The 16,079-nt window shown below is 45.6% G+C and overlaps 1 protein-coding gene across 9 annotated transcripts in view; it reads right to left on the reverse strand.

Annotated features, from left to right (window-relative positions):
- Nucleotides 1-16,079, reverse strand: part of LOC135975968 (glucose 1,6-bisphosphate synthase-like) — a 316,498-nt gene that overhangs the window by 11,120 nt on the left and 289,299 nt on the right. The window contains exon 3 of one of the 9 annotated variants that reach the window (XM_065570144.1): nt 14,576-14,802. The exons of the other annotated variants lie outside the window; for them this stretch is intronic. Within the exon in view, the coding sequence (XP_065426216.1) occupies nt 14,800-14,802 (3 nt within the window). The 3' untranslated portion in view covers nt 14,576-14,799. Of the gene's footprint in view, nt 1-14,575; nt 14,803-16,079 lie in introns of those variants that run through there. 9 annotated transcript variants of the gene reach the window in all.

Genomic DNA, 16,079 nt, shown 5'->3' on the forward strand with positions numbered 1-16,079 from the left:
TAGGTTCAGATATTATCTTGGAAACTACTTGTCCCTTAGAAATACGAGAAATGGCAACAACAACAACAACCACCACCACCAGACACGAAGTGTCTGAAGGGCTCTGTCCTATCACAGGCCTAAAAACAAACATCTAAAGTGGGGGAATTTCTTCTCCACTGGAGAGGAATGGGGTTTTGGAATGAAGACAGGTAGATTGGTTCAAATAAGTGTGACAAGTTCAGAAATAAATTTGGGATGAGGTCTCAACAACCACCTTATCTTTACGGAATATTGTGTGAAGGGTCAGACATAACAGCTTGTAATTCGGTGGCGGCAGGTTAATTTGAAGGAACAGCAGTTGACTCCTGGAGAGAGGGAGAGAAGATTCTTTGAGTGGCTTCTGTGAGGAGAGGAAGCTCCACTAGGTTCTCTAAAGCGTAGAATGTCCCTTTCAGTGCAAGAACTAGAAAGGTTACTGACCATTGTTATGTCTAGTCAGGTTAAATAAATTTACTGTTTATCAAACCAAGCAGTTGGAAGTGTAGCCAGTTGGTGGGTTTTGGAAGGGAGTTGCAAGGCCCTCGAAAACAGAATCAGGATAAGCAGCCAAGATAGGTACATACCCCGAGAAGACTAGAGAGGTTAAATGGCTGCACTAGTGATCCACAGACCCTGATAAATATGGTGAGCGCCCAGGAAGGGGCAGGTCATGACAAGAGGTTTTATGTGTAGCCTCATGCCCTTTTGGGGTGCAGGTCCTTGTATATGGAGGTGGTCCAGGTATGCACTGCACCCTGTTCCTGATGCAGCTGTGACCAATGTCTTTGTAGGCAGTAGTGTGGAGAGGGGTACCAGCTGGTTTGACCGCCTGTTCGGTACTGACAAGCTGGGAGCCCAGAGTAGAACTGGCATGCTTATTTGATGTTTTGCAGTGTGATACATTGACTTTAGCCAGCCTTTAATGCACATAGATGAAGTCTGCTTAGTAATGTCACATATGTGCAAGCTAACATGTGGCTCAGAAGTTTGTGGCAGGTTTTTTCTGTGGTGTCAATCATCTGGATAGAACAAAAATCTATATTTGGGAAAATATATTTTTGCTGATTTTGAATAGATTGACGTTTCTAAAAACTGATACGCAGAGAGATTTTTCATAGTTTACCATGTGGCTCAGCTGTCTGAATTCAGCCAATCATCCAGATATGGAAAACATGAATGTCATCTCTCCTTACATGTGCTGCCACAACAATTAGGCATTTTATAAAAACAATTTACTGTGGAGAGACCAAATGGCAGCACTTCGTATTGGTAATGACTGGGCCCTGCTGTGAATTGTAGATGATCTACCATGGGTTGGATGGATTGAGATATGAAAGTGAGTGTCATGGAGGCAGAGTGCCACAAACCAGTCTTGAGTATGAAGAGAACATATGGTGGAAAACATTACCATTCTGAATCACAAAACTGGATCAGACAAGGCTCCCCTTTCTTCTTTGGAATAAGGAGATCTCAAGAACATTAAACGTCCACTGAATTCCAAATAAGTTACCTCTCCTAGGGCTCCTAGAGGAATCAGAGAAGCCACTTTTAGTTTATTTTCATCAGAAGGGTCCATGAAGAGGGATAGGTAGGAGGCAACGATCAAACTGGATGGAATAGTCCTACGAGACAACTTTCAGCACTTTTACTGCAGACCAAGCCTGATGGAAGAAAGCAAGCCAATATCCAAAAGCTAGGATTTGGGGATTGCTTGTCTAATAGGTATCAAACCTGCAGTCTGAAAAGCAGATGAAAGTTAACCAGAAACTCACTTCTTTCCAGGTGGGTATGCAGAAAACCATTGCTAAGGGTATGCAGGTGTCTTCTGTATAGATTGCCCTTGGTATTTAAAAGCTTGCAATTTGGGGTAGAGATGTAGATACCCAATGAGCAAAGTGTAGCCCTGGTGCCTTTTAAGAAATGTAACTTCATCCGTAGGTGCACACAAGGGTCCGTGCTCTTAAAGGGTTAGTCCTCAACTGTATTTTGCAGCTCCCAAGGGATTCCAGAGGTCTGTAACCATGATTCTCTGCACATAAGGCTCCACCATGATCAGGGATCTATGGCTGCCTGTACAGATGCTTTTGCCACAAGCTGGCCTTCAGCAATGATGGCTTTTAACTCTGGATTCCTGAAGTTCAGCCAAGAAGGGGATACAGTTATCTGATTTAGGATAGGGTATTTTGTAAATAAGGCTTGATAACTGATGACCAAGTTGAGTGTTGCTGACAAATAAGCCTCTCTTTCAATGACAGCTGATTTCTTTGGGTGCTAGCACACTGGTCTTGTCCTGGACTGCAGAGACCTCTAAAGAATCCAGTGTTGGACAGATGCTCCAACCATTTTGTGGTATTTGATACTTCATTTCTGCTCTTAGCTGGTGGTGGTAAAGTTGCTGGTATCTGCCACAGGGGTCTAGGTTGGTTCTAAGATGCTCTCATTAATTCACAGTGCTATTCTTGGAGTGGAAGAATACAGTATTTCAAAAAGCTCACAAGTTTTTGCTTCAATTACTGGGTCTCTATTTTGAGTGTCTCTGCAACATGAGGGTAGCAGCTTCATGGAATGCTCTAAAGTCATCAGAAGTCAGTGCAGGAGTTGAAGAAACTGGTCAGGAGAGGACAGCGATGGGTCTCTGGGAGAAGATTAAGGGTGTTGCTCAGGATGCTTTAGACTTGTCTGTTCCTCCAGCAGAAGGGGAGTGTGACCTCTATTTGCTGACATGGTAGGAGGGAGATTGCCTCCTGGCTGCTCTAGACTGAGATCCCCAGTATATACCTATGACTAAGGTGGAGCATTGTAGGGATAAAACTGGTTCTGGTAAGGTTGACCAGGCCATTACCATGGCTAAGGCAGATGAGTCGAAGCTCTGGAGTGTCCCTGTATTTAGGCAGAGACCTTCCCTTGTGCTTTAGGATTGAAGAGAAGACTCCCTGCTAGACAGCAGAGAGAAGGTGTGTCCCTGGTGATGGAGATGAGCAATAAGCTTCCTCCAGAGGTGGTGCCAATCTTTGAGGTGACTTCTGTATCATAATGCTGGAGAGGCAAGTGTAGTGTCATCGGTGCTAAGGGCGATGTCAGAGACATGACAAACATCCTCTAACACTGAATTAGCCGGTACCATTAATGCTTCCATTGTCTGTACTGGTGACAGTACAATGTCTATGCAGGTGCCAATGGCTAACTGCCACTAGTATTGTCAAGTGTAGGCACCAAGTAACTTGTGCCTCTTCAATGGTGAGCTGGAGATAGAGCCAGCATCCTCTGCCCCTATTGAACAAGCGGGATTAGTGCTCTGTATCTCGGAGGAGAGCAAGGGTTTGAACTTCTTGTGGGAAGAATGGGAGGGGGATCAGTGCAAGGAGCCATATCTATCCGATGTTCAGATTTCCCTTGCCTCGGTGAGGTGGTGATACTGGTCCTCTGTGCTCGAGTGGCTGTTGGTACCAAGGTGGTCTTCAGAGGTCCCATATCAGGGCACAGAAGAGATCAGATCCATTTGGAGGTTGATCCTTGCTAGTGTCTGAATTCCCTTATTGATTGTTTGAGAAAGCATAGCTTAAGCTGAGTGTCCCGAGAGTCTGCTGCTCGGTGTAACACGGTTCCTTTTCAACCAGGACAATCTGGCACATGGCTCTCACCAAGATAAAGACAGTTGCTGTGGCAGTCTGTAATAGGAATGAGTCCTTGGCAGAACAGACACTGTTTGAAACCAAAGGATTTTGAATGTACCATTTTAGGCCCAGACAGGGATGCAAAGAGCTGAGGAAAAGTTTTAAATTTAAATCTTTTGTTGGGTTTTTTGGTAACTCAAATCAAAGAGGGAGCTATTTGAAGGGAATTAATCCCAATTTATGAGAATAATTCTGCTAAGGGGTTTTGGACGGACACAGCTTGTTCCATCTTACCGCCACAGGTGATAAGAGAAGAGAGGGATAGTTGCAGCTGCTCTGCCCTTAAAGTAACATTCATGGCCAGGCATGGCCCAATTGACACTGCTATTCACAGATCCCAATCTCGTGCACATAATGTGCAGGTGCACCTAGACTGGGATTCACACAAACACATACGCTAAGAAGAAAGTTATGGTCTTTCTGCATACTGATGGAATTGTAGGCCACCACATCTCGAGTCACGCTCTGAAGCTTCACAAATGCTGAATAGAAGCAATGTCAAGATTGAGCCCCATTGGACTTCCGTAAAGGATTTTCACTTACCTGTGAAGGGGGTGATCATGACCCACTGGAAATTGTCAAAGAGAAATGAGCAAAGTTAATTTAAACCTGACTCCATCCACCCAAATGAGATCACATAAGCAGGTCAGCAGCACCACGTATTATTGCTTGCATTATATGAAAGTAGCTCCTACAGAACCCAACAGATGGGAAGATTAATGCAGAGACAATGTCTAACATTTATTTTAGTCAAACTCAGAGGTAAAATGCCCATCTTTGCATAACGGACACAATGATACATAATTTCCATTTCACACTTATAAATCCTGAGATCCTTGCCTCTGCAGTCTTTGGACTGAGATTTTCCTTGAACTCTTCAAAAACCCTGATATGTTCAGGGCTCTGTATATCAGCTGCCCTCCCTCCCCCATGCAGAAACTGGCACAGCACAGATGCTGACAAGCTCAGGATAGTTCAGCCAGCACAAATTTCAGTCATGGGATTTCTGACAGGCTAGTTAACATGCTTATCTGATGCTCAGTATGTTCTGTTCACACAGCTTTTATCTTTCTCATGCTCTTGACTGCACTGTGAATTTATGTTCTCTCACAAAGAGGTTTCGTTTTTTTAAATTGCTTTGGTTAAGAGACAATTGCATTCATCTATTTGAGTGCTGCCAACTCTTGTGATTATGATGAACCTCCACGTTCTGAGTTTTCTTAAAGCCCCAGCTCCTGGAGTCATGGGATTGTGAGAATCTCAGCTTCCATGCAAGTAACAATTTTAAAAAGTGAACCCTACATTTGCAAAAGCCCAGAAGGCAATTTTTTTCTTATTATTTTGGGGAACGGATTCATTTTTGAATGCTTGGGATTGACAGTGCTGCTACTCTATAGCAGTGGGAGAATATGTAATAGGCGATTTCTTGGCCACTAGGAGAAGTGGTGCAATTGCTCACTTCCATTTAGGTAATCTCTAAATTAACTGAATTTGCCATTAACAATTGCACTTAAGCCACGTCTACACTAGCAAGCTTACAGCGGCACAGCTGTACCAATGCAGCTGCGCCACTGTAAAATCGTTCGTGTAGCTGTTCTTTGCCGACGAGAAAGAGCTCTCCCATCACCATAATAAAACCACTTCCAAGAGTTTCAGTAACTATGTTGGCTGGAGAAGCTCTCCTGCCGACACAGCGCGATGCATGCTACCATTTAGACTGGTGAAACTTGTCGTTCAGGGCGGTGGTTTTTTCCTACGCTCCTGAGTGACGTAAGTTTTGCTGACATAAGCGGTAGGCTCGACATGGCCTAAATTCCCCTCCCTATCTTGCATGCCACCATTTATCCCTTTTGCTTCCTTCCACCCAGCAATGCCCAGCTCCAGCATCCTTAGGCCATGCCCAGCTTTCAAATCCTTCTTTGCACATACGGCAGAATTATGGGGGCCTATCACTAGCCTGGTATGTTACATCCCCTCTCCTCTCTCCCACATCTGCCTCAGGCTATGTCTACACTGCCAAGATTTTTCGCCAAAAGTTAGACCACTTTTATTAAACCGCTTTAATTAAACTGCTGTTGCATCCCCACACTGTGCTCCTTGTGTCGCTGGAGCCAGAGCTGTCCCTTGAGTAGGGCAAATCGGGGCAACCGCCCCGGGCCCTGCGTTTTGGGGGCCCCTGTGCTCTGATAAAATAGGAACTGTCCCAATATTTAGCCCTTTGTCCCACGTCCTGACCGATGTACAATCGGGATGCCATTTGTCCCAATATTCAGGTGAGGTGGGAGGGTGAGCGGGGTGAGGAGGCGAGTGGCAGGCAGGCAGGCGGAAGGGGAGTAAGGAGGGGGAGGGGTGGGCGGCCGGACGGCGAGGAGGAGAACGGCGGACTAGTGGAGTGCTGGACAGGTGGCGAGGAAACTAACGGGGAGGCGAGAGTCAGCCAGGCAGGTGAGGAGACGAGCAGCAGGCAGGTGTGCGGACAGCGAGGAGGAGAGCAGCAGGTGAGGAGGCAAGGAATGGCCCGGCAGCCGGCAAGGAGGCTGATTTGTCCGAGGCCCCACACCCCCCTAGGGACAGCCCTGGCTGGAGCGCATCCACACTAGCAGCTCTTGCAATGACAAAAAGCAGTGCACTGTGATCGCTATCCCACTGTGCAACTGGCTGCAGGGTGCTTTGGGAACGGTTGCAATGCCTCATGGGGCAGGTACAGCATTTCATGATGTAGGTTTCTCAATCCCATTATTCCATGGGCATCCTACTAGATTGCCAGCCACTTTTTAACTGAAGTGCAGGGGAGGCGGCGGGGGGGGAAGGAGGAAGAGAGTGTGTGACGGAGTGTGTGTGCATGAAGGTGGAGAGACAGACAGTGTGTGTGCTGGGGGAGAGTGAGTGTGTTGGAATGTTGTGTCCACAGGCGCCAACTCTGTGGGTGCTCCGGGGCTGTCCTGCCCTGCCCCAGCTCACCTCCACTCCACTTCCTCTCCTGAGCGTGCCGCGGCTCTGCTTCTCCCCCCTCCCAGCGCTTCCCGCCTGGGAAACAGCTGATTCGCAGCAGTAAGCACTGGGAGGGGAGGGGGAACGCGGCATGCTTGGGGAAGAGACGGGGCCGGGATTTGGGGAAGGGGTTGTGATGGGGGCGAGGCAGAGCGGGGCTAGGGGTGAGCACCCACCGGCGCCTGGAAAAGTTGGCGCCTATGGTTGTGTCCTAAGTTCAGACAGCTGCCAAAAGCAAACTGTCCTGAGGCAGGGGGAAACCCCTGACACCAGCCCCTGGCTCCCTCTCTGGCTCTGCACAGCATGTCACACACACACACACACAAGTCTGTCTGCCTCTGTGTACGTACTGTGGCAGACAAGCAGGAACATTCCACGTTAAAGATTTGCTCTATGATTCCAGGAGCAGCACAGCATGCCAGCTGTCAGAAGGGAAGAGACACATGCCTGCAAGACTGCAGAGTTCAAAACAATGAGCAGCGCGGTCACTGCAGGCATTGTGGGACATCTCCAGAGGACAATGACAGTGATAAAAGCAAACAAGGTGTTTACACCGGCACTTTGGCAATAAAACCTTTGCGCAAAAAGCCTTATCACTCTCATGGAGATGGTTTGATTACAGCGCTGCAACGGAGGAGTTTCGTCGCAAAAGGTGGCTTTGCAGCGCGTACACTTCTGCTGTTTCATTGCCAAAAGCTGCCTTTTAGCAAAAAAACTTGGCCGTGTAAACCAGGCCTTAGTCTTTGCAGAGTATGAGCTCTCTAGGGCAGAGAGCTCATCCCAGTCTGTGTTTGGAAAGTCCCTGGCACGGTTGGGTACTACCACAATCTAAATGATAACACTCTCCTCCAAACTGTGGCAGGTTTTTCATACTGCACCTACTTCTACAGACTAGAGATTCAACCTACAAGAACTGTTTACTTACTAAAACTTTTCATATGGAGCATATTCACTGTGTGGTAAAACAACAGTTGTTTTATATCATTCCAAGTCAGGTGGGAGTTTTACCTGCCACTTATGACATGTTACAATATCCACTATAAGGGAAGTCTTTTCACAACCTCATTTAAATATCATGTAGCCAGTAAGAGACCCCAAGTCTGAGATTTGAGTTGACTGAATTGCTCCCACCTTGTCAACATCTGTACTTTGTGCCAGTGCTACAGGAGAAAGCTGACAGGGAGAGCCCAGAGTATCGCCAATATTTAAACTACAAGAATCATTTGAAATCCCATTCCCTTTTGGAACTTCTCTCTGCTTTCCATTCCCAGCATCCCCACTGACCGCTTTCAAACACTTCCATACTAATTACCATATATGGACCATTAACCATTTAGTTATGATACTACAGTTCTCAGTGTACCACAAAGTGGTGTGAGAGCAGAGACCACGGAGGCCCTTAGAGCACCAAAGCCATTTGATCATACATGAAGGCAGGTAGCTTTGGAAAATATCGATTTGCTGAATATCTAATGTTTATCCAGACATACACAGGCTAGAATTTTCTCCTACTCTGACACAACCCCGATGTGACTCAGCATTTTGTGTTTCTGATATTAGTTTTAAAAGAGCAATAGTGTTTCTAGCACTGTTGGAAGAGTCTTTGGATGTAGATTTCAGTAACATACTAAATGTAATCATAATGCCTAGAAACTAATACTTGTTGCAGATTTATACTGCATTCCTGGGCCTAATTCAGAAAAGTGCTAAACATTCACAATCCTCCAAGAGCGAATAGTAGTGGGTGCCGGGCACCTCTCTGGATCAGGCCTTTGTGTGATTGTATGACCTCCAGTTCAATCACAAAACCTCAGTGCCAAGGAGCACAGGATATACTTAGAACAAAGACTTCAATGGAACCCTTAAAAGGAAACTAATTTAATTACACTAAAGGCCATTTAAAAGTACTGCTATGGGAATGAAGAAGTTAAAAATTTTTAGTAAATCAGGATTACCCATTTAACATACTCCCATTATACCTGATCTCTAATGTACTGTAGTTAAAATCCCAAAGCAAAGAAGACTGAAAGTACTCCACAAACAGGTTAAATCAAAAGCCTTTCTGCTTCAGAAGTAAGTTTTAGCTGGCTCCTCGAGATCACAGTAGCATACCTAACCACAGAAAGTAAACAACCAAAAACAGTCTTTACAGAATAAATACCAACCAGTTTGACTTTCAATAACCCACACACAAAACATAATTCACACGATACAGCACTAGAAAGAGACTGATTCCCTAGTGCATCAAATGAAACTTTACACTTCCTGCCAAGACCGTTTATTCTGTCAGCCAATCCAAGCTCACTCACACTTTCAGCAGACCAAAACACAGAGGCAGCCTGCAGTTTTCAGGCCTTTGGAGCGTGAACAGCTCCAAACTCACCACCACACAGGTCAAGAAGTGAAGTGACTAATTAACTTCCTTTGCATCAACAAGACATTTATCTAGCAAACAAGGCCACTAGACTTTTTTCCTTCAGAAGTTTCATCATCCCTATCACTACTGTAGCTAAACCAAGTGCCAACACAGATTCTGCTCTACAGAAGCTTTTATACTGCGCTCATTGCCATGGGATCTGAGCATCTTCCAATAAGTGTGTTAAGCAACATGACTATTCATCTGTCATGTGGTTGTTCGCTCTTCCTCTCCCCAGAAGAAAGTGTGTGCAGTGGTGTGTTGTTTTGGTAGGAGTTTTTTTTTAATTAACCAAATATACCTTTTGCTATAGATTTACATTAGAGAAGGCAAGGTCAAGAAATGCACCTGGCACTTCACGCAAAACGCTGTGCAGTTTGTGACTGTTCTTCGTTCCTGGGGGAGCTCATTTCCCAGTCTTGGGCCACTCCAGGAGAAGATTCCGTCTCCCGCACAGATAATCTTTATACTCTTACGGTTGAGAATTCCGGTGTGCCAGAGGAAAGCAGTTGTCAACCATGGCCTTTGGCCTAGAGCTTTAGACAATCTTTTCAATGCCCTGGGCCCAGGCTGTGTAACACTTTCAAGGTTCAATGGCAAAAAAATGTTAATGCAGAGTTAAGATTGCTTGGCAGTATATCGTTCTCTTGCAGAATACTGAAATGAGCAAAACTCAAACTTCTGAGAACCAAGAAATGCACAGTTAAGATTCAAAGGGAGCCCCATTAATTTTGTTAGGCCCAGGTTAGGATCCAATGGGGAAACAAATACTTGCACCTGAAGCTATAATCTGTCCAACCCTTTTAGAAATCTGATAGTTATGGGGTTGGAAAAAAAGTGAGCACTCACCCACTGGAGGGTGGAATGCTGCAATGGCTGCCAAATGTACTTTAATGGAACTAACTGACTGTCAGGCCTTGATGTTTTAGGTGCAACAAGTAATCCAAAATGTGGTTAATGGAAGCATGCACTGGAGACACATTTCTCTGCTGAGATCCAATAGAGAAACGTTTCCATTTGGCCAGGTAAGCATGCCTAATTGAAGCTTTCTGCTGTTCAGAAGCACCTCCTTCATATCTTTCAAGCAAGTCATTTCTACTGGTGTTAGCCACAAAGCATCGCCGCTGTTAAGTGGAGGGTCTGCAGATCTCTTCCCTTGAATGTGTAAAACTGCTGCCATCCTTTTAAGCAGTTCTTAGTGAGCCTTGTCATCTTCTTGTGGTCAAGGAAAGTTCACCACCTCATCTGGTGATGAGGAACACAAACACACCAGGACACTGAGGCAATGGCTAGTCTGCCTCTTGTAGCGGAGGAGCTGTCTGAACATCTTCCAGTTGCTCAGTCCTGGTCAGAGAATGTTGTCTGCAGTGCAGATGATCTTTGATGAAGCCAGCTCAGACAAGTGAGGAGAAGTCCTAGCAGCAGGAGAGCCACCCCACCGTGTCCAGAACAGCCACTGACATGGTGATGGAAAGTCCCATGGTTACACAGGCCATTGCCCCTTGAGATGTGCCCACTGCTGGGACATCCACAGACCCCACAGGGCTCTGATGCAGGGAAAGCTTCCCACCTGGTGTGGGGCACAATAGGACCCATTTCCAGATCCAACGAAGATGGCTCAATCATGCGATAATGGTGGAGCAGAACCCTGTGGACAGGAGGCCAGTAAGCCAAACCCAGAAATGGTGGCAACAGGGATATTAACGGTGGCAAGCCCCTAGAATGTACAGGCCTCCTAGGCACCAGAAGTAGCATCAGTACTGTATGCTTTTGCAGAGGTGGTGTAGGGACCAGTTTCCAGTGAGGGCTGAAACCCTTCCTGAACCACAAGGGACACTGGTACCAAGAGGTTCTGTAATTCTCTAGCGGCGGTGTACCCTTCTGGTGTAGTCAATATCGAATTTGGATCTTGGGTCCGACACAGACACTTCAGGAATCGGCCTCAACAGATCTGGCACAGGTTCTGGGCTTGACAAACCCCCTTTTGCAGCAGATGAGCATGCTGGAGAATGCTTCCCTTCAGGGTCCCTCTCAGAATTCTTGCTTGTAGATGGCCTGGGTACCGAAGGTCTTTCTGGACAACATACCATGTCCTTGGCAGATCTGGGTCTCTTCATCAGTTCTAGAGATACAGTGTTATGCTCATACAAAGCACACGGGATCTTTATAGAGGAAGGTAAATACACACAGCGTTTATTGAGAATACCACAGTAGCATATGCTTTATAGACACACACACACACACACAGTCCTGCAGTGATGTTTATAGTTACCAGTCCGGAGTCTGGATCAATCTAAAAAAAGAACAGGAGTACTTGTGGCACCTTAGAGACTAACAAATTTATTAGAGCAAGCTTTCGTGGACTACAGCCCACTTCTTCGGATGGATCAATCTAGTGGCCAGCCAGATTGGTCGCAGAGGGGAGCGGGGTTCTATCGGTCGCGATCCGATGCTCCTGGAGTGTGGCAAGACGAACCCAAAGTCCTATGGCAAAGCACCCTGTTCTTATAGGATTTCTTCTCTGTTGAAGCCTATGGATTCTGCTGTGTCACTTTGTGACCGGTTACTACTTAATTGGTGTAAACATTCCAATACACCTCCGAGAGGGTCATCCTGTTCTTTGTTCCGATTTAATCAATTGTCTTTAGGGGTGCCAGCCTTTACCTCAGGGTTGTCAATCTGCCCTTCCTTATGGATGCGTGTTGATGATTCTTTGATGTTTAAGTTTCTTCACTCCTCCTTCCTTGACTCTGGCTATAACAATGGCCTTCACACCTTATCTTTTTCTAATGCATACATTCCTCATTCACACAAACAGATTGAGAATACAAACCGTAGTATTTTATATTGAGCAAAAGGGCATTGCAACTTAAACCTTGCTAAGTTTTACAATCAATAACCAAGCCAATTTACATTGAGACCCAGGCCTTCAATGTTCCTCTAAGCTACTTAACATAGACACAATAGAGAATCCTGTCTCTTACTTCCTAATTTGTAATACATATAGGAAACCATAGTAGCTTTATAACTTATTCTAAAACAAAAGGATGACCATAATTAGTCATAAGGATTGTTCTGGTCTGTCATTCCTTTCTGCTATTCAAAAAGGGTGGCTGACAGGATGAAATCAAATCATACATTAATTCTTATAGTACATTATAAAATCCAGCTCCTACAACAGAACACAGTGCCAAGGCCTCTCAGGAGGTACACTCTGTACAGATGGAGCCGCACTTGGAGCGCACTCTGAGCCCAACAGCTCCAATGGAGGGCCAAGTGCTGCCTCCATAAGGAAATATTTAAGTCTCACAGCTCTATTTTTTTTGAGTGAGGTTTAAAACGTCTGTAAAAGGTGATATTTATCACTGATGTGAAACTCCCCCAACATTTTAGGAAGCTGGGGTGTGGGTCACTGACCGACACTGGCCTGGCACACAGCTAGCAGGACTTAGAACAGGAGGTTTAAAAACAAACAAAAGGAACTATTTCTTCACACAACACACAGTCAACCTGTGAAACTCTTTGCCAGAGGATGTTGTGAAGGCCAAGACTATAACAGGTGTGACAAAGTTCCTCCTCTATCTTGGTGGGTCCTGCACTTATTGGCAGATTTTCTTGCCTCAGAGATTCACCATGTGGGTTGGGGAACAGCCCAGAGACCTTCCCCTCTGGAAGAACCCACAGTCCAGGTCAATTGGGAGGTTTGAGGGGAATCCGGGCCCGCCCTCTACTACGGGTTCCAGCCCAGGGTCCTGTGGACTGCAGCTGTCTATAGTGCCTCCTGTAACAGCTGCATGATAGCTACAACTCCCTGGGCTACTTCCCCATGGCCTCCTCCAAACACCTTCCTTATTCTCACCACAGGACCTTCCTCCTGGTGTCTGGTAACGCTGGTGCTCCTCAGTCTTCCAGCAGCACACCCTCTCACTCTCAGCTCCTTGCTCCCAGCTCCTCACACTCTCGCCACAAACTGAAGTGAGCTCCTTTTTAAAACCCAGGTGCCCTGATTAGCCTGCCTGCCTTAACTGGTTCTAGCAGGTTCCTGATTACTCTAGTGCAGCCCCTGCTCTGGTCACTCAGGGAACAGAAAACTACTCATCCAGTGACCAGTATATTTGCCCTCTACCAGACTCCTTACCCCACTGGTCTGGGTCTGTCACACAGGGTTCAAAAAAAGAACTAGATACATTCATGGAGGCTAGGTCCATCAATAGCTATTAGCCAAGATGGGCAGGGACGGTATAACTGGCCTCTGTTTGCCAGAATCTGGGAATGGGCAACAGGGGATGGATCACTTGATGATTACCTGTTCTGTCATTCCATCTGAAGAACCTGGCATTGGCCACTGCAGGAAGACAGGAACCTGGGTTAGATGGACCTATGGTCTGAAGTATGGCCATTTTTATGACTTAAACCCCAGAGAGAGAGAGAGAGAGAGGTATGACTCTCTCTACCAGTTCCGGACCAGAAAATCAAATTTGGTCCAAAAGAGACCAAAAACTAAAACCTATCATTAACTATACACTGAACAAGAAACAGACTTTATGCAAAGAGTGAGGGAAATAAACTGACAATAGCAAGACTTCCAATACCATCACTGATGGCAAGAAGAAACTGGGAGGGGTCAGGGGCAGCTCTGCCCTCTTATACCAGCATGCAGTGGCGTGCAGCAACAGAACACTCAAACCGCTTCAACCGGTACTAGGGAGGGGAAAAGTTCTCCAACAGCCATGCACGGGGCATGCACGGATCTAAAGTGGAATGGACATGTGCAATCACTCAAAGAAGAATGTTTTTGTGTCATACAATATACCAGGGGTAGACAACCTATGGCACGCGTGCCAAAGGTAGCACGCAAGCTCATTTTCAGTGGCACTCACACTGCCTGGGTCCTGGCCACCGGTCCTGGGGGCTCTGCATTTTAATTTAATTTTAAATTAAGCTTCTTAAACATTTTAAAAACCTTATTTACTTTACATACAACAATAGTTTAGTTATATATTATAGACGTATAGAAAGAGACCTTCTAAAAACGTTAAAGTGTATTACTGGCACGCAAAACCTTAAATCAGAGTGAATAAATGAAGACTCTGCACACCACTTCTGAAAGGTTGCTGACCCCTGCAATATACATTTACTGGGTAGCCACACACCTGCCCATTTCCTGATTAATATTGTTCTGACTCAACAGCTTTCATATTGTCACTGTATCGATTATTCAAATGTTCAGCCAAATCAGAGAAAATTATTACACAGCTCCTGGACACACATTTCTGATGCCGTCCAAATCTGCTATCAGACATGGTTTGAGGTGTATACCAGGAATAAAAAAAAAACAAAAAACAAAAAAACAAAAAACACACAGATTATTTCCACCTGAGTGAATCACCATGAGGTCCAATAGATCATAACCTCTGAAGTCACCAGTTAGATGCTGCAGGGTGGGTAAAACATGATGCTAATGCAAGCCAACTCTCTCTTCACCCAGATCAGCCTGTAGCCAGCAATCCCCATGCCATGGTGTACTTCTTGCTCTCCTGCAAACTTCTGCCACCTCATGATCCAGGAATCACCAAGAATCCACATGCTGCCAACCCAGGCAGCGCACATACTTTTCCCTCAGCGATCAACTTCCATGCTGTGTGTCTTTGGAAACACCACAGTCATCTGTCCAGAGATCAGGAAGTAGCCAGGACACTACTACATGCAGAAGAGGCAAAAAGAAGGCAGGGGGAATTAAGGCAGAAGTTGACGCAGAGCCAAATACAGCAAAGGAGTGGGTCTGTTGGGGCAGCAATTTTTCCAGAGTCCCCCAGAGAATTAGCAGGTGCCATGCAAAACCTGAGATCAAAACTGACTGAGACCATTTTGACCTGCATCACAGCAACAGTTTGATCTCTACCTCGGCACAAAAAACCCCAGAACACACCAATTTTTTTTTGAAAAATGGCTATTTTCCCCTCCCAGGTTATATCTCTGGAAACCCTAGTTCAAGTGACCCCAAGTTTGAATCACCAACCCTACTCTACACTCCCACGAGTCACAGGTAATTTCAAGTTTCAGAGTAACAGCCGTGTTAGTCTGTATCCGCAAAAAGAACAGGAGTACTTGCGGCACCTTAGAGACGAACAAATTTATTAGAGCATAAGCTTTCGTGGACTACAGCCCACTTCTTCAGATGCATATAGAGTGAAACATATATTGAGGAGATATATATATACACACACATACAGAGAGCATGAACAGGTGGGAGTTGTTTTACCAACTCTGAGAGGCCAATTAAGTAAGAGAAAAAAACTTTTGAAGTGATAATCAAGCTAGCCCAGTACAGACAGTTTGATAAGAAGTGGGAGAATACTTACAAGGGGAAATAGATTCAATGTTTGTAATGGCTCAGCCATTCCCAGTCCTTATTCAATCCTTTGTTGATTGTATCTAGTTTGCATATCAATTCCGGCTCAGCAGTCTCTCGTTGGAGTCTGTTTTTGAAGTTTTTCTGTTGTAAAATAGCCACCTGCAGGTCTGTCATAGAATGACCGGAAAGGTTAAAGTGTTCTCCCACTGGTTTTTGAGTATTATGCTTCCTGATGTCAGATTTGTGTTCATTAATTCTTTTGCGGAGAGACTGTCAGGTTTGGCCAATATACATGGCAGAGAGGCATTGCTGGCACATGATGGCATATATCACATTGGTAGATGTGCAGGTGAACGAGCCCCTGATGGTATGGCTGATGTGATTAGGTCCTATGATGATGTCACTTGAATAGATATGTGGACAGAGTTGGCATCGGGCTTTGTTACAAGGATAGGTTCCTGGGTCAGTGTTTTTGTTCAGTGAGGTGTGGTTGCTGGTGAGTATTTGCTTTAGGTTGGGGGGTTGTCTGTAAGCGAGGACAGGTCTGTCTCCCAAGATCTGTGAGAGTAAAGGATCATCTTTCAGGATAGGTTGTAGATCTCTGATGATGCGCTGGAGAGGT

The sequence above is a fragment of the Chrysemys picta genome, chromosome 16 (genome assembly GCF_011386835.1).
Source record: "Chrysemys picta bellii isolate R12L10 chromosome 16, ASM1138683v2, whole genome shotgun sequence".
Taxonomy (NCBI): Eukaryota; Metazoa; Chordata; order Testudines; family Emydidae; genus Chrysemys; species Chrysemys picta.